The sequence below is a fragment of the Cydia strobilella genome, chromosome 3, assembly GCF_947568885.1.
Source record: "Cydia strobilella chromosome 3, ilCydStro3.1, whole genome shotgun sequence".
Classification (NCBI taxonomy): Eukaryota; Metazoa; Arthropoda; class Insecta; order Lepidoptera; family Tortricidae; genus Cydia; species Cydia strobilella.
The window spans coordinates 7,980,594-8,005,049 of record NC_086043.1 but is presented as its reverse complement, the minus strand read 5'-3'; the positions used below and the strand labels follow the sequence as shown (position 1 = coordinate 8,005,049).

The window sequence follows — 24,456 nt, the reverse complement described above, 5'->3', positions numbered from 1 at the left end:
CGATCCACATGTACTTGCTAAGTTGCTACTTACTAATTATATTAACTTTTCGTCTATTATTTCATGATAATACTCACTTTCTGGGCAGCAAAATGGATGTGAAGATGATTTTGACCCTGGTGTTGACGGAGTTGGTGGCGAAGAGGTAGCGACAGCGGCGGTGCGGCGGGTACAAACCCGGGTAGCCCGGGCTCGCCAGCACGCACGGGCTGGGCCCGCGGCACGACACATCTTGGTAGAGCCAGTCGCAATCTAAGTCAATAAAATGACAATTATTTATAAAATCGAATGATGTGATTATGGCACTTAAACTATCGTGAGACATATTTCAAAATATTTATCAGTACGGTTTTTACTCACTGTTATTTTTAGTCGCATTTGGCGACATGTACAACCGCCGCGGACACTCGTGCCTGAGGATGGATTCCCAAAAAATCCGAAACATGTCGCCAAAAGCGACTAAAAATAACAGTGAGTAAAAACCGTACTGATAAATATTTTGATGTGATTATGATCCGAAACACTGAAAACATATTTAAAAATATGCAGTAAATTTAGGATAGGTAAGTATTATTAGACGCAATGTAAAAAATCGTTTATTGCCTTACCCTATGTCATGATTATACGAGTATGCTGATATTGCAATTGCTGCTCATTTTGTTTTATATAAATAAATAAATATTATAGGACATTCTTACACAGATTGACTAAGTCCCACAGTAAGCTCAGAAGGCTTGTGTTATGGATACTCAGACAACGATATATATAATATACAAATACATAGAAAACACCCAAGACTCAGGAACAAATATCTGTGTTCATTGATGCAAATTTATAGTGTAATTTTTATCCTGAAATAAATAAATCTAAATCTAAATCACACAAATAATTGCCCTTAATACCGGGATTCGAACCCAGGACCATCGGCTTCACAGGCAGGGTCACTACCCACTAGGCTAGACCGGTCGTCAACCCGTCGTCGATATATGTTCTTCAACAACATATAAAACAAAATTTGGGAGTTGAACTGTAACTAATTGTTATTACTAGATATATATACTAGTGATGTACCGACTATTGATTTGGCCGACTAGACGACTAATCGGCGCTCGGATGGCCGATTAGTCGGCCGACTAGTCGGCTAGTCGGCCAAATCCATAAATAATTTTCTCTCTTCAAAGTTTGCATTCGGATAGTCACTGCAGCAGCTTTGTCTAAGTTGGGATTACTTCGGATGCTTTGAAAAACATTTGTTTTGCTCCTTGGGTCGTTTTAGCTTTTCGCGCGCAATTTTTGTACATTTGATTTAATAAATGAAATGCACAATATATGTAACATGATATTACGGCAACAAATATCCAAATAAAATTTATTTCGTTCAAATACAGACTTCATACATAAAGCCTTTTGAACATTTTGAGCAAAATAGACTTTCCTTAAGTGTCCCGCGGTTTGTGAGGTTAATCATCTTGTAGTAACTTAATTACAGATGCTTGAAAAAAATAAATAAACAAGGTGATTGAAACAATTGTAATCAACTACATAATATTGTACGGACTGCGACGACATACAAACTTTTTTGATACTTCGAAAATACCTAGCTTTACCCTAGCTATGTATACATAAACAATGTTTTGTTTTTCATTTATTTATTTATATTTTTCTTTTAAATTTTTACTTCATAAATTGTTGGTTTTGCTGTTTTAATTTTAAGTTAACAATCTTTTAATGAAAGCTATTTCTTTTTCCTTTTGTGTAAAGTACTACGTATTTTTCTTTAAAACAAATGAATATATCTATCTACTCCCTACATACAAATTTAATATAAGAATATGAATAAAAATATCCGTATGCACCCTTAATAGGTATAAAGTAATTTTATTAATTTATGTAAACTAGGTATTAAACATTTAATCAATATTTGCTGTTTATTTCGTTTATGTGCTATTTTTTTCTGTATCTAATAAGTGGCCGACTAATCGGCCATTTTTGCCGACTAGTCGCCGACTAATCGCCGACTACAAATGTGGCCGGATAGTCGGCTTTCCCGACTAGTCGGTACATCCCTAATATATACCTATATCTGCCCAAGCACATAAACTAAATAAACTAGGTATTTACTTATCGGCTGAATAAAATAAACACCGAATAGCTTGTTCAGCGAATATTGTTTATTTCCATCTATAAATTGTATATACAGATGTCAATCAACAATGAATAAATGATATACAGATGTCAATCACAATGAAAAAATCAACGATGATCAACTCTGGTCAACGTGGGACTCGAACCCACATCCTTGGATTGCCGGTCCAATGCGTTACCAATTGCGACAGCTGACCATCCGTCAATCAACGCGAATTTAATCATTGCAACTGTGACGACGTCACTAGCGACATCTGCATATTAAGGTTCACAACCTTGACCACCTTGACCTTGACTTGACTTGATTGTTTATTTCATTCGATTCATAATAAGTTAGGATAGGTAATTATTTTTAGTTTTCGTTTTTTGTTTTAGCCTTAAGTAATACTAACATTATCCTTGTTTTGTTTTTGTTTTGTTATTTTTTAAGTACTAACCAATGTTTATGGATACCCAACGTGTCTCAAATAAAGTTTTTCAATTTCAATAAAACACTTGCGCTCAAATAATACAAGCAGAGATCAGAAATATCAAACATTTCTGTCAGCTCAAATTTAGCGAAAGAAAAGTCACGTAATATATAATTTATAAGTGAGTTCGATGTGATATCCTGCTGATATTTGGACACATTATATTTATAAACAGAAAGTGACAAGGGTCGCACCTAACGTCCGGCCCACGCGCGTTCAGTTCAAAGCATTTTTGTATTGATATAAAGTAGAAAAGTTTGTCAGAATATTTCAACCGAATTAATAATAAGCGTTTAGATGAGCTCCCGAACTAAGTTTTAAAATAATAAAACGAAGTCTAAATATACTTATCGTAACTTTGCAATCATTAAAGCACTTGATAAAGATGAATAACATAAAGCAAAGTTTATACAGGTTAAAGAGGTCTAAATGGAGTGGGAGTGCAATGGAATTAAATGGATCTGAACGACTTCGAGGAGGGAGTTGAGCGTCGCTGCTGCTCAAGTTTTGTAGTGGCGCGTACTTTCAATACCTATTCTTTTTGCAATCTGCAAGGCGCTCGTTTTAGGAAAGAATGCGTACGATTTACTGTTACTTTAAGGCATTAAGCGAAATATGTATATGTATAGATACTAATAAATCCTAACTTGGTCCGCTACAGTGTAGTACCTAGTAAGTAAACTTAACATTTTTTAAGGTATTGAAATAAGATACATATAAAGTTGACGAAAAAAATACAAAATTACTTACCTCTATTATACAATAGTAGATTGTTAACCAGAAAGTCACCCATTTCTGTCGAGGTAGTATGAGACTGAAATTTAATTCCAATAGTTCGAGACTGAAATGGTGCCTTTCACCCGAGTAAAACACTACTTTTCAATTCAAATACGAGGAAAGTAAAATACTTACATGTACATTTAAAAAAACACTGCTAAGTATAAACTTCAGTAGTTTTCTTGAAGGTATTTTCAATTAACAATTTAGGTAAAAATATCGTTATTTATCGTATGGGGAGTTAATTATCAGAATGGAAATTGAACAACAAATTCATTTAAAACTAAAATTTTAATTGCTTCTCGTAAGAAAAAAGAAAAAAACGTACTGTACTTTCTATACAGTGCAGTCTAGAGCAGAAATATATAATTTTCTGCACACTTTTTAGTACAACAACGACCCACTTTCAGAGCATGAAAAATGAAGTATAGTTATTCCGTTGTTTACCCATTAGAAGCATTACATTAATGGGTGAAGAGTTTTCGTAAGTACCTAGTAAGTCGATAAGCGTAAGTGTGGCATACGAGTAAGTGTGGCGGGCCTTCACATTGAGGCTTATTTAGGTACGCATTGATAAGTGTTTATTGCGAGGTCGTTTGTATTGAGTTTAGTAGCAAATGTATGAACTCATAATAAACATTAATTAATGTGTAAATAGACCCAAGTGTAAAGGCCAGCTACGCTTACCCGTATGCCACACTTACCCGTATTGACTAAGTGTAAAGATAGATAGATAGAAGAAGCAGACCTGTAAGTGGGATCCTGGAACCGCCGCTCGGGTGGAAGCCCACGCCTTGCGTGTTGCTGAGAGAAGTGAAGCTGAAGAACGCGAGGAACTGTGACCGGTCCGTCTTCTCCGTTATCCTGCCAGAATGGGACCAGTCAATCAATTTTCTGTAAATATTTCATATAATCAAAGAACGCTATTTATGTGTCTTGTGCAAACGTAAAGAATCAACCGGAAATAAAGACCGAAGTTGTTATCAAATAAATAGTTATTTTTACTTTTAACTACTTGTTTCAAACTACTAACAGTTTCATCCGAGCATCCCGACTTTAGGTGTATCCTAGACTTCACAATCGAAGTTTTACTCTGCCAACCGTCCGTAAAATCTACAATTACACGAAACAAACCTTGGCAAAGCATTGAAAGTTAAAATTACGAGTAAACAACGTGATCATTGTTGCGGTTGGCAGTTGAACTGCGTAAATCACAGCCGCAATGCTGGGAACTGCAAAGTGACGGCACTTGCTCAATTACCACCCTAATGTATTACCGCAGTCGCAAATCGCGTCGGAAATGGAATTACGCGCGTCTCAAGCCATAAACTGACATCAGCGACCACAGTGCTACTCGTACAGTGCTAGTACGGGTCGGCACGGCTTTTGCGAGCGCCGGGGCCGCAATTCCGAACAGAGCATTACCGGTTCCGTTGTGACGACCTTTTGTCCCTCTGACTACCGGAACATGCGTTTCCGAAACGAACTGCAAATGCAGATAAATTTTGAAGCGAATACCGGGTAAGTACCTATATAGGAGTATTATTCATTACGGGTTCGGACGAGGACGTATTATGAATAATTTGTATGCATATGTATTATGCTACTTAAGCACAAAATTTTCCAAATTAATTTTAATTAAATATATAAAACACCAAGAGTCCGTGTAATTGCTTGAAGATAGGATTGAAATTACATTCTCGCCGGATAGGAAACTCCACCGGAACCGATAATATGAAAAGGATCAGGATAAGAGAAACATTTTCCAAACCACTTGGTAGGACGCGTGTAGCGATATTCAGAATTAGAAAGATAAGGAACCTAGTTTGACGTCGTGGGCACTTATTGATTAAGAATATTAAGATTACCAATTGGTGGATTACAATCTACCTTCTATGAGTTCATTTTTATAGTAAAATGCTCAAAATGGTATACCTAATGCCCAAAATGACGAAATGTTTTTTTCAAAAAGCTGTTTCTTCATCTACTTGTTTATCTATATGTTGTAATTCAACATCACATTTTAGATTTGCAGACTAGTGAAAAAATATCTCCTAATACATATCCAGTACCTAATAAAGCACTTTCATAATATTATAACATCAATTTCACATTTATCTTAGAGTTTACACATCGTACACCGTCAGTGAGAGTAGCGCTGGTTGGCACTTCAGATGTCCTAATCTGGGCAGCGGACGCCATTCGAAAACTTGAGGAGGTACGTTCAACCTATCTAAATTCCAAAGTGAAAGCGCCGTGGTCAGTGAACAGCATGACGGGCGGAGTGTAGTGCTCATTGGCCCCGCAGAGGTCCTAATAACCTAGGCCGCCGCCAGTCACAAGGCACGATGGGCAGGGTGTCACGCTCATTGACCCCACAGAGGTCAGAGCGCTTTTTACCCGACGAAAGAAACGGAGGAAGAGGTTCCCAAGTCGACGCGTAAGTATAGTATTATATTTTTATTGATGTGTGGCCACGCATAACTTTTTACAGAGTAGTCCGATTTTGATAATTCAATTTTTGCAAACGATTGTCATCTTGGTAGGCCCCTTGGGCTGCTGCCAAACGTAAGCTCGATGGGGTACCTAAGACGATATAGACCCATACCTAAATTCTAAAGTGGAAGCGCCATGGTCAGCGAACAGCACGACGGGCGGGGTGTAGCGCTCATTGGCCCCGCAGAGGCGGGTCTCGGCTGGGCCGCCGGCGCCCGCGGCGCGCACCGCGCTCGCGCCGCTCAGCTGCAGCCAGCCTCCGTCGCAACTATGTAAAATAGCAGACACATCTAGTAAGCTTTTCTGGCCATTTTTCGCAAGTCGATATTCATAAGAACACCAATAACACTACAATGAGTGCCTTACCTTACATACCTTAAATAGAGTTGTTAGAATTATACTTTCTGCCAATTAATTAAATTTAAAATAGACATTCACGCTGCGTGAGTTTATCACGCGAAGTTTTAACAATATTAATAAATAAATAAATATACTTTACTTAATAGATACTTAAAAAATCTTATGAAGTATTAGGAAAAATTCAGATTCATGTTATGGTATTCTCTTTGGTTTTCTTTTCATACTGAAAACATTTTTATTAAATCAGAATCACAATAAGTTCGTTTATCCGTGTAAAATCGTATGCAAGCAGCAAATTGAATATGGCCGACATCCAATACCGCTTTATTTATAAAAAAACTCAGAATATTGGCTTGCACTGACCCGAACAGTTCAAGTTCTGAATAATAATGAGGAATCCGTGCTCCAAATACATAGACGTATGGCGGGTAAGCTTAGTCGGTCAGTCTAAATACCTATTCAATTTGACGGGACATTGATCACACTGCGTGCGTGTGACAGGCCCTGTCCCTTCAAACTCGACTTTTTCACATTTCGGGTGATCCCTGTTTTTGTAATTCTGGATGTTGGTAGTTATTGCCCATCTGATAAATAGTGAAGGAGTTCGTTCATGAATATATGTCGGAGACACAAACACGGCCAAGACGTGTCAAGAATCTATAATACCGTCAAGTGGGGACAGGAGGGGTAACATTAAATAGACAAAGGAAATAGTTTTCCCCAATTATATGAACGTCACCGAAAGCAGTGTACTTTTTACAATCTTTGAGTCGGGATTTACTAGTATTAGGGACAATTTTTTCAACTATTATAACTAACACTACTCATGCACTGTTAGTGCTTGAAAATGGAGACCAAGGCTCTCCAAAACATGTCGCGAAAGTGACTCAAAAATACGTGAGTTAAACCGTAAAATTAGCTTAATGTTTATGAAATATTTCAATTTTCAAATTCTTTCATGTTTAATAAATTCTGGGGATTTTCCGACCGCATTTTTACAGTAGGTAGTAGAAATAAAGGGACTCCCTCTGGTCGCTTAACAACTTTTGTCATATTTTTAATTGTCAATAACACTTTATGCATAAAATTGTAAGGGGTCCATATTGGGTTGCATAAAAGTTTAAGTCATATCTTTGACACGCATAACAATGTGTCATATTCATCATACTTATTGTGCATAATAATGAATCCGCATAATTGAAATTTTCATAACATAATCAACTATAAATTTCATTGTCACAAAATGAATTAGCATAATTTGATAAAGCGAGCGAAATGGATGGATCACCTTATAACCTTCGATGTTAGATTTTTTTTCTAACAGCCAGAATATTAGATAATTTCACATCCTAATTAACTCCTCGGATCTACCTAATTAAATTCAAATTGATTGCAATTGCTTCCAAATACCGCTTATTAGTGACGTAGCAATCTTTTTATTAATTTGCCTTTTATATTTATGCCATACAATAAGTATGCAAAGTAACGTTATGCTTATTACATTCATCACATGTTGTCATCTTTATGACAATTTACGTTATGAGCATTAACATTATGCATACTCGGTTATGCGGAATAATGTTATATGATTTAAAAGTTATACGTTATGCCAACTTGAATTAGGAGTTATTACATTATGCGAATTCATAACCGTACCGTAATTCGTAAACGTAAGAGAGGTATGGAAGAAAAAGACATGCTGCGCCGACCCCAAGTGAATGAGACAAGGGCAAGCGAATGATGAATTCGTAAACGTAAACCGATCTTGTCGAGAATTGAGTTACCATCAAAGTCAATCTGTAGCCCAATAAAGTGCAAGTCGGGGTTGGTAAATTGATAAGTATACTTATTTCATTACCATTCAAATATGTCTTAATGGAGCTTACACTCAAACTACTTAATTCATAGGTTGCTGATAGTTGCCTATAGCCTCCGTCTATTTATTCTGTCTGTCCTACCTATAACGGAGTTTGACGACTAGTCAAAGACTCGAAAATACGAAATACTTCCATTTAGAACGTAATGCACTCTGCACAGTGGCTATAAAAGACAAAATAAATCCCTCAAGTAAACAATAAAGGCGGCGTTACTATTTGTTGTTCCTAGTAATTAATTAACCGCCGTGTCGCCAAAATAATGTTTAGCTTGTAAGATTTTTATTATCCGATGGGTAACTCCGGCCCCGGTCAATAATCGTAGTTCAACTTGCTCAATCAATAAAAAAATGGCAAATTCCAATTTCAAACAGCGCGTCACAGGTGAGCCGTTTTTTGTTTTGTGAGTGCGCAAAATTGGATGGAATCGAATGGTCTGCGTATTCGGGATTAAAAAGTTCAGTATTTCTTGTTTACAGAAAGACATGATACATACATATCATCCTTTCATATGTGTGTGGTGGCTAAAAATCGTGGGTTCAATGGTTTCTTTTATATTTAAATTGTTTATTTCAGAAAACAATCTAGGCAATATTACTAAACAGAACTATTCTAGCTGTTGCCCACGACTTCATCTGCGTGGTCTGTCTGACTGTCAATCTCCTCCAGCCCCTTTAGAGCTTTTCTTTTCCAAAACTACTAATAATACCTCACCTGGTACCATTGAACCTTCCAGCGGAGACCAGCCTGTAGAGCTGAATCTCCACTCGCTGGCCAGCGTCCGGCTGGAGGAAGTAGGAGCAGGCACCAGGGCCTTGGATGGAGGGCGATTTGATCTGCCCAAACGTTTTGCCGGATTTGGTCTTGAGGACGCGTGAGTCGATTGTGATGTTGCACACTGTCAAAAAAGCACTAATTAGCAAGATATCGTCAGCGGAATTATTAAATAATTTTCACCACACCAGCTGGTAAAGGCTCTCTTGATTGTTCAAAAACTGATAAGAAAGTTGCATTTTATTCGCATGTGATGTGAGGCAAAGACTTTTAAATGATGATTTTCAATTATAAATATTTAATAACATTCATTTTGAATCGATTTGCTTGATTTTGTTTGATATTTTACAGTTAGTATTCTCCCTGTGTTGGTGTGGTGGAAAATTGTGTTTCACACGGTGGCAAAATTTGTTTAACCCTCGTGCCTTGAAACCCTCGCAACGCTGAAGGTTCCGAGGGTATAGGGGAATCTTTCACTTGCTCGGGTATCAATATTAGCACGAGAGGTTAAACAATAACTTTTCCCCCTTGTAAAACAAATAACTATTACAGTTCCCCTAAAAACAAATTAAATTATTTTCTATGAAAATATTTTAATTTGTGTTTTTTTTTCAAGTAGACACACTACTATTTATTTATTTCAGTTTATTTCATAAAAATGTACAGTAAATGTATTACAGTTCCCTTATCATCAATTTAAAATGTGATATTGTGCTCACATACAATGACAACATTGCATTAAAAAAAGACTAAGTATACACTAAGTGTACACTGTACAGTACTATCAGTTTCAGGTATAATATTTTATTTTGTCATTTTTGAAGTCGATTTTCTTGTTAAAACAATACTTAAGTATTATTATACAAATTTAATGTTTTGTATTGACGTGTCAGATTTTACAAAAATGCAGCAGTACATTAGCAAATAGGTATAACTTTAATATTAAAATTGTAACATACAAAAAGTTAAGATTTAATCAATTTAATATTTACTAATAATAAATCATAATGAGACAAGTATCTCTAAAACACCTATTAGCGTTCATGGTGTTCATGTCCACATTAAATCACATTTGTTACAAAACATGTCTGCGCAACGGTGGGAGAGCTTCAAATCCCACAAGAACAACACTGAAAAGCTTTGATATTGGCCAAGGGTTAATAATGGACCGTTATTCAAGGAAATGGTAAACATTGCGCGAACCGGACCTCGCAATCCCCTGGGTATCCGGCTACAAACAGCGGTCCGTTTTTAAATTGTCGTTTATTTAATTTATTTGCATTGATATAAATAAGCAATTCGAAAAAGTCTCATTCGTGATTCTATTTCGCGTGTACCACGCCGACTCTCATCGAAATTCGATGGCACGTAATTGGAAATTAAATCAACTTTTCGTTTACCAAGCGTTGTATTCATTTCATTAGGTTTCTCGTTGTGATTTGTCAATAAAATGAACTCTTCATTTCATCGTATTGGAAAACTTTGTCGTGGCTTGCTTATCTTTGTTTAAAACGGCAAAACAGCTTCTTAATAGATTTTTGTTTGCCCTTTTTGTGTACTCGTGGCTTGCTTACCTTTGTTTAGAGCCACATGGCTTTTTAATCGATTTTTGTTTGACCATTTCGTGTATTTTTATGATGCATAACGAATAATATATGTTGAAATTTTTAAAAGATACATATATTAACCAAGTATAAAACTAAGTTGGTCTTGTTATCGAGTTGAGAAGTTTTCTTTTAATAAGTAGTACAAGTATAAGATAATAAGCCTGCACAAATCTATACCATTAAAGCGTCGCTTAAAACAATGATAAGAGTTGCTAATTGGGTTCAACAGCAACAAGTTGTCGAGAACACTGTATAGTAAAGTTATGAATGAATAAGTAATACAACTTGCGCGGTTCGTAACCTGCCTTATTTCACCGGGAACAAAGGATTAGAACTAAATTATTAAAATCAAACTTTGCGGAGGTCCGCGTTTTACGGTTCAAAAGTCAAATCCCGCGCTGTCAAGGACGTGTCGGGTCTTCTCGATTGTGCCGGTACGGAAACCGACCATTAAAGTGACGTAAGCGATTTCCAGGTCATCAATTTTAGGCGTGATAAGTCGAAAGTGCAAGAGTGGACGGGAAGATTAAAAGTGGGTGTCTGGGTTTTGTTATAATTTTGTGCTAGCATTTATGAATTTCTTGCTGAAAATGCAAGAAATTTCGATGAGCCGAACGAAATTAGGATTTAGGATGATGATGAATTATTATTATTTTGTAATAGTCTAATCGTTGAACGAGACATATAATAGGATACCATGGGATGGAACCAAGAGTTATCTTGTTCTTCAACCAAAAACGTCACCTTTGACACTGGCAGATTAGTAATTATGTCAGTATCATATTGGAAACCGATGTAATAACTAAAACTAGAATTGGCCTGTAGGATTCGCTGGTTAGTTTTAGTTATCACCTAGTAAAACACTTGTGCGTTGCCGCACATGGATGTGTCAGAGGGCACGGAACCCACAGAATTCCCATTCGACTCACCAGCTGAGACTTTTGCCCTAGGGCCAAAGATCGCACGCTCAACGCTGATTCCGACCTCCATATATTGATAAAAATAAACGTATGACGAACGTGCAAGCTGAGAGCGTGCGTTTCTTGGCCTTAGGTTCACTTACTATTGGCGCAGTACTGTTCCAGGCCGCACTGCGCGCAGCGCGCCGGCGCCACTTCGCCGCACGGGCACGCGCCGTCGCGCACGCAGCACGCGCAGTCTCCGTCTGCGCCCGACGGGCACGCGCAGCCCTTCGGCGATTGCGTCCATAGGTCCACTTGGCCTGTCGCACAAAATGTTAATGTTTGCGTCCCTTGTAAATATAAGCTTTCATATGTCGGCCGCTTTTTGAAAGAACCGGCCAATAAGTGCGTGCCGAGCCAAGCATAATGGAGGGTTCCGTACCTTCACACAATATAAAAAGCCATAACAGTAAATGGGCGTATTTTCCCAGCACTTACGTCCTTTTAATAAGAAAATAAGTTTTATTGGAAGTAAGTCATTAATAAGTCATAAGTCAGCCGATCATAAATGACTATGCAAGATATATTTTTTTAAACAATTTTAGAAACCTTAACCTGTTTATAAAGATCTATCAAACGATGTGTCACTGTTAATATTTTGAGATAAATGGCTGTGATGTGGCTGATCATAGGTACGGGCATACAGGTGGATGGAAGTACAGACGGGCGGATGGACAGATGGACGAACGTACAGACGGAAAAAATTATCTATAAGATTTTTTTTTTAAATCTGTTCACATTTAAAGAAATTATCCCTGAATAACGAACATACATACATTAGATCGCGAAAATTAGTTAGCCGTTAGCCGACAGATGGCGCTATACACAATTGAACTTTGTATGTAATACTTCTAGTCAAAAATCCTTCGTGTTTATAGTTGCATGAGATAGTAGAAACTTTGAACCCTTGATGCGCGAATTAACGGAACTCGTACTCGACCGGCGTTTTTAGTTAATCACCAATATAAATAAACTTATTAGAACACTAGATTTTATTTTCAAGCTATTTGTTACAGTGGTACTAGTGGTAGGTACCGTTCGGCACAAAACTATTAAGCTGGAAACAATTTAATGGGCACGTCCGTCAACTGCGAATGCCTGACGCGGCTTATTGGTATGACAAAAAATACTAAACTGTAGCTTTCCAATCCAGATATAATTATATTTATTTCCTCTACAACACTGTATTTGTTTAAAGCTAACTATACTTTTTAAGAATTGAATACTACTAACTATAAGGAAGGTTTATGATTACGAGTTCAGTAATCTAATATACGCATTGCGAGTCAATGGGGTTGGCAACTGTCAAAGGTTTGCAGAGATGGCGCCATCATAGCTTACCCCTTTTTTTATGAGATTTGGCTTTAAGTGCTGGCATCCAGGGCGTTAAATAAACAAAAAATTGACACAATTCTAGGGATTGACAGGGCCTCAGAATAATGACTAAAGCATAGAAGTCGGGCAAAAATGCTTCGCAAATATGTATACCCGTACTTTACTTCCTTACGAATAAGATAATGTGCCGAAAAGAGATGCATATATGCTTGTTATTTCTCATTTACGTACGGTGTCATAAGTTTGATAATTTGCTAGGGATGTGACTGTGTCGACTTTTTATATCGATAAATTATGCATAAGTTTATGTGCCGTGTAAAAGAATAATCACGAAATTGGCAAATTGATAATAGTCTGGCTAATGAAAGTTGAACTTGAAAAAACGCGGCAATTTCAAGAAATCTGTAGCAGGCGGCTCGTTGAAATGAAATGAAATGCGTGGAATACAAGGATTGCATAACTTTTATACTTTTTATAATTTTCATATTCTAAAAATCATTAAAAAGTATAAAAATTATGCAATCCTTGGAATCAAAGAGCCGCCTGATATGAGGATTAATGCATGTACCTAATATAGCTTTTATCTCATTTGCAGTCTACCACTCAGAACCGTCTAAATAAACCTCTCGGTTTTTTATCATTAGAAAGAAGGCGAGCGATCTTAACGTGTCGTTTTATCGAAAAACACTTTGAAAATAAGTCACAACAAATATAATATACGATCATTTACATACTTTTGCTTTCATAAGTAAAATATTGCTATATTTATAAAAAAACTTGTCAATAAAAAGACACGTGGAAATGGTTTACCGTTTTTGCTAATGCTAAAAGACTAAGTATAGTTTCTAGTCATGTACAGTCAGCTGCAGAAAAAAGGCACCCCCCCTGCATAAGTTCTGTAAATTAGTATGGACGTGGGGTACCTTTTCTCTGCAGCTGACTGTACAAATAGGAAATGAAAAAAAAAACGTTCGTGTAATATTTTTTTTTTATTTAATAATAGGGAATATTACGCGAAACTCGGCGTAGGTGGCGCCACTATCACAATCTGAGGGTCTATCGCGAAACAAGAAAATCGAACTTTCGTTATCTAACATCTCTGTCACTCTTGCGTATTCGAGCGATAAAGAGGCAGCTAGATAACGAAATTTCGGCTTCGAGTTTTCCGGTAGGTCCCCTGAAAACTTGTCAAAAACCTGTTAAAGGTACAGTATGAATAAGTTACGATACGGTGCACTAAAAAAGCTAGTGCTGCACTCTGGTGGCAGAACATTGCAGTAATATCCCCTATTCCTCGTCCTTTGGAAATCTGAAATAAAAAGTTGAGTTTTGTGACCAACAATATTAATAAAAGGAACATTCATCAATGATCATTAATGTCTTTTTATTAGGGTTCCGTACCCAAAGGGGTTAAGACGGGACCCTATTACTAATACTTCGCTGTCCGTCTGTCTGTCACCAGGCTGTATCTCATGAACCGTGATAGCTAGACAGTTGAAATTTTCACAGATGATGTATTTCTGTTGCCGCTATAACAACAAATACTAAAAAGTACGGTCCCCTTGGTGCGCGCGTCCGACCCGCACTTGACCGGTTTCTAGTATTAAACTATAGTCTGGCAAACACAATCTGTCAGTAAGTAAGAACAAAGAAAACTATAGGTACAGTCGAAGGCAAAAATATCGATCCAGACAAATGGCTTAAAAATATGTGAACACGATTTTATTGTCTGAGCGTACACATATTTTTGAGACTTTGGGAATGTATATATATTTATGCCCTTGACTGTACTCATCAATTAAAATGGGACAGTCCTGGGCCAAACTATAAGAAAGCTGTAAATGTCGATAGGTTATTGATCTGAGGTCGATACATCACTATGCCAAAAATATAACCTTTCATACTTAGCAGAAAAGTTCGAAAATTTATGCAAAAATCTATATAGACTTGAATGCAAGTAATAATTACATAAACAATATATCGATTTCTATGTTTAGGGTCAGGTCCTATAAATTAATTTCTTCAAAATTGAACAAAACTCACCGATTAAAGGTTATCGGTTCGTGCGTATTTTCTTTTCTTCCTGTATGCGATTTACAGCCCTCGATCACACAAGACATTATCACAAAGGGAACTTCAAACCATTACAAATAAAAACTCAACACGTTTTCCAAGAATCTTTCAGGAATAGCAAGAATATAATTAAAATAAACCAAGATGACCGCTGAAACATCCCGAAATATTTCAACTAAAATAATACGACTATGTCAAGTTGTTACAGTTGACACCTACCTGTGAAATAACGAACTTATATTTTATTTGGCTGGATTATATTATAGAACCACACAGGACCATTTGACATTTCCTTCAGTTCATCTTATGACAATACTGAAAAAAAACGAAAGAACTTGCGGATTGTTGTCTCCCTCACTCATAGACAAAAAGTAATAACGTGTTGTGAATACGATATCTTTTAACAAGCTTTTATTTTTGCCCGGCTTCTTTGCTTTAGTCATTATTCTGAGGACAGGGCAAGCTATGCTGGCGTCATCTGCTAATTATTTCGACCGGCTAACCCCATTTCGATGAATGAGGAATAAACATATAAGTACTTGTGTATGGGTTTAGTGACAAAAGATATATTTGAAACAGACTTCAAAAATTGAACAGCTTTACATAAAAAAAACCGTAGTTTTTAAACGTAATGATTTTTGACATTTTAACTGCTTTGGTTCCCAAATATGTCCAGTAAAACTGTTTTTTTTTTTTTAATAGAATATACTTACTGGTGGCGTCAAGAAAGATGGGCGTCCACGCGATCTGCGCAAAAGCAGTGACGCAAGCGGCCAGGAGCAGCAGCGACAGAGCCAGCTGCATGGTGCGCGCGAGTCACCACCCCTCCCCCCCACCGCCGTCTTCGCATTTGACACACTGACACCCTCACACCACACAGACACGAGCAGAAACACCGATCCGCTTCATTACACAAAAATAACTATAAAGTTGTTTTATTGTTATTTCGCCGCCCTAGTTTATTGCGGTTTTATTGCGAATCCTCGCAATCTTCGTTTTTCCATTTGATTGCACTGCGGGTTTAGGACGCCGTGTTGTCTGTAACAAAAATTTCAGAATCAGGTCAAAGAGATCACGGAAATGGTATTTGGATTAAAAAAAACAACAGACTACTAGAAACCTGCTAGGTGGATATTTTTTTATTATTCTATCCCGTCAGCCAGGCGACAATAGCAGCATAGTTCGTTAGAAAAAATCTTATACTAGGTACAGTAGGTACAGTCGCGGCCATTATTGGATGACCATCTCAGCAAAACAATCGCCTGCAGCTGAATTGAGCGCCATCTATGCGTTCTTTGCGTAATAATTCTTTTACACCTATACGTGAACTTTACTGGTACCGTAAAACTGTACAACTTTGCCCGCTTTTTGCAGTCTTTTACTTTTTTTTTTCAAGTTTGTTGGTCCATACTGCATTACTTATCTGTGGCAATAACATATTGACATACTCTTCTTTGTGTGAGTGAGCAAACCATAGTCGAAATAAATTTCTGTACTGTAGAAAATGGGTCTTAAACAGTGAAATGAAAAAAAATGAAAAAATTTCAAGATTGCCTATTCTCTTAACTCCACGATTAGCAACTTTATGGTCATGACTCAAAGTCTATAATCCAGAATAAACATGGCATAGTTTTGTCGTATAGGTATTAAGTCACTAAGTTCAGTAATTCACCTCCAAACTTATGTGGGCAGTCATAAAAAAAATGTGATTCTTCATACAAAATCCTAAATATGCTAGGATTGTCAATTTTCACTTTTACCCAAATTATAAAGAAACAATCAAAAATCAACATTATTTTTTTTAACTGCAAAGGAATTACTAAGCATTAAAAGTAGGTAACTACAGATAACATAACAAGAAACTTTTTTAAACTGCAAAGGAAGTATAAAGTATTATAAATAAGGCGGTTGTTTCTTATATTTCCTCTTAAAACTAGCAAAGTAACTTTAAACAACGTTGCATGGTAAATGCCTCCCCGCAAGTCAATAATAACATACCTACTAGTGACAACCCTAACGGTTAAAATGTGCTGGGCAATGTTGTGAAAAGTGATACGTAAATACGATCACGAGATTGCCCACGACCATTATTACAAAAGTAATGCATATAACGTGTTGAAATTTCGTCTACATCGTTTCTAAGCTGCATATTATTTACAGTTAAAACTACATCCCTGTAGGACTCTCCTGGACCGATATCCCACCGAAGTTTTTTTAACTTTTTTTGCCCGCAAAAAACACGTCCTCACTTGAAGCCGGCTCACGAGTGACTGAAGTTAGGCACACATCAACTTATAGGCCAGTGTTGCCAGCAATATGATTAGCTTTAACCATAGGTTGAAAAGGGAGGTGTATCTGTTACTAGTTTTATGATATTTCGCTTTTACTGAAATGTGATGCGGTGGGCAAAGCTATGTTGAAAAGGCAAAGTTGTAACTTTCTACGGTATGGTTAGCTGTCACTAGATGGCGTTGACGACAGTAAACACAAAAAATATAATCTGCAGTTTACAGTTATTCTTTAGCTTTCAAACACAGACAGCTTTAAAACGCAAAAAATGGCAGACACCTCGCGGACACAATTTGTCCTCGACAGCTTGTCTATACATATACGAGTATGTCAGTGGTTTCACCATCGCATTTTTTTAAGCAATTTACACTGAAATAGTAGTTAAACTAAAATAAACGTCAAATTATGCCAGACTGGATCTTTGGTTAAAAAGGGTAGGTAGGACTAAACTGTGTAAAATTGCAGCCCGAGATCGATTTTTAGGGTTCCGTAGCCAAATGGCAAAAAACGGAACCCTTATAGATTCGTCATGTCTGTCTGTCTGTCTGTCTGTCCATCCGTATGTCACAGCCACTTTTCTCTGAAACTATAAGAACTATACTGTTGAAACTTGGTAAGTAGATGTATTCTGTAAACCGCATTAAGATTTTTACACAAAAATAAAAATAAATCAATAAAGTTTGGGGGTTCCCCATACTTGGAACTGAAACTCAACATTTTTTTTTTTTTTCATTAAACCCATACGTGTGGGGTATCTATGGATAGGTCTTCAAAAATGATATTGAGGTTTCTAATATCATTTTTTTTTGCGCGAGAGACACTTCCAAAGTGGTGAAATGTGTGTGTCCCCGCCTGTAACTTCTAAAATAAGAGAATGATAAAACTGAAAAAAATATATGATGTACATTACCATGCAAACTTCCACCGAAAATTGGTTTGGACGAGATCTAGTAAGTGGTTTTTTTTAATACGTCATAAATCGTAAACCGCAATTTACCTTTCACTCACGTTTCACATAAAAATACATTGTTAAAATTATGTAATGTACGAGTCCGACTCGCACTTGGCCGGTTTTTTTATTGACCTACGAGTACTAGATAATATTTAATAACTTGCACGAATTGCCCACACTACATGAGGTTGAATTTAGATAATTACTACAGATGACCTCTAATGGTATATTACTTATATTATAGGTAATATTATCTGGAAAATAATTTCAATAATTATTCAGATTTAACCGTTTGGACGGATATATCGGCACCGCAGGTCCAACGCCAAAGACGGATTAATCGGTCAAAGACCACAGAGCAACATACACTTTTGTGTTTGACACGGCGTCGAAAAGGTTAACTTTTTAACGAAAATTAAAAACTTAATAATTTTGATTTGTTTAATTAATTCATTAAAATGTGCTTTTAAGGTAATTAATTATGTAATTTTTTTCATATGTATACTTAAATGTCACTTTCCGGTAATTATGTCACTACTTATTAATTTCTACAGTTTAGCTTTATTACAGTTTAGCGTCATTACTTACCTATGTACTAATGTACTTACCTATGGGTCGATTCACGAAAATTGGCGAGGATTTTCTTTTATACATATAATGCATTTGACAGTGCAGTACAAATCTTGCGCCGACTCTCGTGAGTTTTACCTATACCTTCAAACTATTACTACCTAGTACCTACCTACATTATGTTTTTGTTTTTATAGACTGCAATTTATATACCTCCAATAATGAAACTCCAGGTCTTCATTTAAGAAATATTTATGTAAACTTGTTTGTAAACGACTGTTTGTTTCTTAAATAAATAAATATTTCAGAATATTTCATGTTTCTCCAGCAGCGCCATCTAGGTTGGTATTTGAACAACCTCGCCCAATGGTCTTATTTTTAAGTTTTTCTGCGAACCCTAAAAAGCGAGGTTTAGACTAGCAAGAACTTGCATTAAATTTTCATTACATTGCGGTATCTGATAAAACTTTTGAAAGCAGTTTACCTCCGTATTCGGCAATGTAACGTAAATTGCATGCAAGTTCTTGCTAGTCTACACCTCGCTTTACTTTGAGAACCCCTAACTCATGGAGACTATATAAAGGAGCCAAATCTCTATGTATGAAAAGTGTCCATCAAAAACAGTAATTAGGCGGCGCCACCATACACCGAAATACTACCAAAAACAACCTACGTAATTTGGTCGGGTTATTTGTTGCCTTATATGGTTCATGTTATACTCATATCCCAGAGCCTAACTAGCGCCACCGGAGAAATTAGGAACTATTATTTAAAGCTGAAAGCGGTCACTTTTGCAACAATTCTGCCATAAGAGATTGGTATCCTTTCTATACCATCCATACCCTAACTTGCCTGCAAGTGTCACTTTGACAGTGACAGTTGTTTGTTTAGATTAATTCCGTGAGAATAAAATTCAGACTGGACTTCCGGTTCGAGCGCCATCTTGATAGTTAGCATCGTGATTAATTACTTTGTTTTTTGCTTATTAATATTGTTTAAAGTGTAATATCGATAGCTTATTATACAGTAAACTAATGTGGTAGTGTGCAGTGAATGGAGAATTAATTTTGAAGCGCGTTTAACCACCATCTTGGAGTCAACGGCCGGTAGTCCACGTGCTTCTTGTAAAGACTAGCTATCGATTTACAAGAGCTAACAATTCACCGTACACTGTCTTGTACAACCGTACAATTTTTGTCGTTTGTAAACCTCTCAATACCTTGATACTGGCGAAATAGTCCCACTGGGCTGAAGCCATAATTTTAAAAGAAGAAGAAGAAGAAGAAAATTCAGACTTTAAACCTTCAAGAATCACTCTATTGATAGGTGAAAACCGCATGAAAATCGGAGGGGGACTTTGTTTTATGAGATGTATAGATTTGATAATCTGATAAATTGATAATAAAACAAGAACACTCCCGCTCCTTGTTTAGATAAACCTTTCATTCAGTATTTCCATATTTAAGCTGTCATTTCATTTCAAAGTAATTTAATTATTTTTATTGCCAGGAAGTTTTATTTTATTTACAGTATTTTTTGTGACACGACTCATGTCATATTTCTAGCGGTGACATGGTATCGTACGGAATGGGGTTGGCCGGTCGAAGTGTCCATAGCATGCCCTGTCAATCCCTAGAATTATGGATGGTATAGAAAGGATGCCAATCTCTTATGGCAGAATTGTTGCAAAAGTGACCGCTTTCAGTTTTAAATAATAGTTCCTAATCTCTCCGGTGGCGCTAGTTAGGCTCTGGGACATGAGTATCACATGAACCAACAAATAACCCGACCAAATTACGTAGGTTGTTTTTGGTAGTATTTCGGTGTATGGTGGCGCCGCCTAATTACTGTTTTTTGATGGACACTTTTCATACATAGAGATTTGGCTCCTTTATATAGTCTCCATGCCTAGAATTGTGTGAAATTTTTGTGTTTTTAATGCCCTGGATGCCAGCCCTTTAAGCCAAATCTCATAGAAAAAGGGGCAAGTTATGTTGGCGCCATCTCTGCAAACTTTTGACAGTTGCCAACCCCATTTAAACTCACATCAAAAAAATGTACGAGTAATGTACGAAATTGTACGCTTACTAAAAAAATATACTACTCGTACTTACGAGAAATCAATGATCAATCTGTCACCGCTAGGAAGCATACTTTCTGGCGGGCGATATCTATTTCACTATGTAGCAGTCGAGTTTTCAACTTTCTTGTGAATCAGAAAATATGTACGAGAAATGCACAAAATTGTACGCTAATTATAAAAATGTGCTACACTCGACTGCTACATAGTGAAATAGATAGCGCCCGCCAGAAAGTATGTCCCTAGCGGTGTGACCGCTAGAAAGTATGACATGTTCTCGACAGAGTGGTAAGCTCTTATAGGCGACTCCGGTTGTTAAATGCGCTAAGTTTGTTATAAGTTTCAAAAGAAAAGGAAAACTCAACATCAAATTAATGTAATGGCGAATAAAGACTGGATAAGATAACAACAAACACTGCCATAAATAATTACAGTTGTCTTACAAAACAATGACAAACAGTAAACAAAAACAAAATTTATCTGGTGTATAAATTAAACTTATAGGTACAGAGTATTTTAATTATTAGATTAAGATATTCGATACCTACTTAAATGGAATTGACAGAACAGCCTATGGTTTTACATCAAGTTTGTATAGAAAATTATCAAAAATAAATACATTGTACAGTACAATAAAAGTGCGAAAAAGAGGAAATTCGAAACGAGTGGCCATAAATTAAATTACGACCGAAGGGAGTGTTTAAAATCGACACGAGTTGCGAATTACCTATTCGCACATGTATCGTACAACGTTTTACAGTGCATATGGCTCTTTAAGTTTTCGGCATAGTTACGTAATGTGCTAATTATCGCACTAGTGCGGTAAAGTAGCGCCATATGTACTGTAAAATTTTATTCCGTGTTTATGGCATCTATTTTTTTTCCTTGGAATCGGTTATACGAAACAAAACATTAACTATTGTTTTTTTTTACTATCAGAATAAAATTGCGTTCATCGGGGTAAATGCGCTTTGTTTAAATATAAAATCATAAGTGTGCGTATAGGCAGGTGTACCTAAGGCGATTTTTACCCATTAATGTGATTAAATTTCTCTGAAGTTTCTATAAAACAGCGCATTTACTCAAAGTAACGAAATTATCCCAGTTATCACTTTAGTCACGGACGGTAAATAACAAACAAGGATACAATGTGACAGGTTCGATATATATTATTGAGTATGTACGGAGTGAATAATCTTCTAATGGCCTTATTTATTTTAGTATTTAACAAGGATTATAGCAGGAGTAATAGTAACAATTCTGCGGTGGTGCTGGCATTGAAGGCAAAGGGCGAGCGGTCACGCAGGGCGGGTACTCTATGCAGTATTGAGGACATGAAGCGCACTGTCCAATGAGCGGAGGGCAGGACTGGTTTTTTTGTTTTTCGAAATGAAAACAACAGTTACCCTGATAAAGGAAGAAAAAAAAACATAAAATATCATGTTTTAAAAACAAAAGTGCGATTGCCGCTTAACAAGCGGGCTGTTCACTTTGTTGGCACAGTTGTGGATAAAAAAGAAGTAGTCATGGATAGAATTGTTATTAGAATAGAGCGCGTGTGTCAGAGTATTAAACATAGTTACATTGCGTTAAATACTCGTACTTGTATTGCACTAAATCGCTAATGAAAAAAAAAAGTATAACGTTTTGCCTTGTTTCTCAGATTTGAGAAATCAGACGTCCAAGTGCTTATCACAGTCGTCAATATCCCAGTACGTCATCTCACTAAAGTAATTGTCAATAGAGTTATCTATACTATAACAGTAGGGTGTCATCCATTTGACGACCTGTCTGGCCTAGTGGGTAGTGATCCTGCCTGTAAAGCCGATGGTCCTGGGTTCGAATCCCGGTAAGGGCTTTATTTGTGTGATCAGCACAAATATTTGTTCCTGAGTCATGGATGTTTTCTACTGATAACCGATTATGTGGCTTGCTCGGGTGCAGCCCTACTATTGATGTCGATGGTCACACCGAACTGTCAGACGAGGATCGCTCGCCATTGGGGCGTCGGAGTGTGATTTACCTAAGCTATGCCTGTTTTCCGTGGTTTTATGTATTAAATCCTTTATTTAATGATGTATGGTGATTTCTCCTCTAATGTTTAATATGTATTAAAGTAATATTTGTATAAGTATTATATATATTGTTGTTTGAGTACCCATAACACAAGCCTTCTTGAGCTTACGGTGGGACTTAGTCAATTTGTGTAAGAATGTCCCTATAATATTTATTTATTTATATTTATAGGACATTAGCTTGTCGAGCACTAGGACGTTTATATTTACTCGAGTCAAATCAATTTACCAATTTTACTTTATTCCGAACAACAAAAAACCAAGCCGTCAATCTTCTTATTTACATAAGCGAATAACTTCCTTAAGTTAGATTCCGTGAATTAATTAACTTCCCAGGTAAAGATCTTACTGTAAAATTCTTGGAAAAATACGGCACTTTCTGTTAATTACCTACTGAGCTTAGAGCGGAAAGTTGAAAAGTTCAGATGTCCTTATCCTACCTACTTATCCCGGTATTTATTTTTAAAATAGACCAAATTATATGAATTATATAAAAAGAACCAGCCAAGTGCGAGTCGGACTTGCGCACGAACATTACGCAAAAAACAGCAAAAAAATCACGTTTGTTGTATTGGAGCCCCACTTAAATATTTATTTTATTCTGTTTTTAGTATGTGTTGTTATAGCGGCAATAGAAATACATCATCTGTGAAAATTTAAACTGTATAGCTATCACGGTTCATGAGATACAGACTGGTAACAGACAGATGACACAAACATAAAGTACATAAGTACATATATTTCATTAGAACAAATTATTAAACAAATTGTTTATTATTCAATTAAATTCAATTCAATACAATTATAAAGAGGCCTTCATGTGCGTGACTGTAAGATTCGGAAGCTATACGCACATGTGGTCACAATTAATCGAACAAAATATTTTCAACTTTTGTTATAATTTTTAACCGACTTCAAGATTTCAAAGGATAGGTTCTCAATTCAGTTGTTTTTTAACCGACTTCAAGATTTCAAAGGAGGAGGTTCTCAATTCGGTTGTATGTTTTTTTTTATGTTTGTTACTCCATAACTCCGTCATTTCTGGACCGATTTTGAAAATTCTTTTTTTGATTGTAAGTATATGTATATACATACAGATTGGTCCCGTTTTTGTCAAAAAGCATGATGGGATCCATGAGGAACCGAGGGAACTCCTCAAATGTTAAAGGCATACATATAGTGATTTTAGTATTTTCATCAACAAATCAAGCGCTTACATTTAAAAAAGTGACATTTGATGAAGTGGAACTGCTGATGATGATCAGAACGGAACTCTTCAATGACGCATAGTTCACGTTTGGCGATTTGTCCTCTTCGTTATGTTTGTTAAGCAAGTTAGGTTTTCAAGAAACATTTTTGTCAAGCTCGAATTCTGATGATGGGATCCATGAGGATTCGAGGGAACTCCTCAAATGTGAAAGGCATACATATAGTGATTTTTGTATTTTTATAAACAAATCCAGCACTTCCATTTTAAAAAGTGACATTTGATGAAGTGGAACTGCTGATGATGATCGGAACGGAACTCTTCAATGACGCATAGTTCACGTTTGGCGATTTGTCCTCTTCGTTATGTTTGTTAAGCAAGTTAGGTTTTCAAGAAACATTTTTGTCATT

At 36.5% G+C, this 24,456-nt stretch overlaps 1 protein-coding gene across 6 annotated transcripts in view; it reads right to left on the bottom strand.

Moving 5' to 3' along the window:
* LOC134755756 (uncharacterized) overlaps positions 1–24,456 on the bottom strand; it is a 92,410-nt gene that overhangs the window by 37,626 nt on the left and 30,328 nt on the right. For all 6 annotated transcript variants that reach the window (XM_063692330.1, XM_063692325.1, XM_063692329.1 and 3 more), the window contains 6 exons: positions 15,587–15,911; positions 11,567–11,725; positions 8,837–9,020; positions 6,001–6,156; positions 4,141–4,256; positions 78–252 (listed from right to left, as the gene is read on the bottom strand). In XM_063692330.1, the coding sequence (XP_063548400.1) occupies positions 78–252; positions 4,141–4,256; positions 6,001–6,156; positions 8,837–9,020; positions 11,567–11,725; positions 15,587–15,677 (881 nt within the window). In that variant the 5' untranslated portion in view covers positions 15,678–15,911. The remainder of the gene's footprint in view (positions 1–77; positions 253–4,140; positions 4,257–6,000; positions 6,157–8,836; positions 9,021–11,566; positions 11,726–15,586; positions 15,912–24,456) is intronic.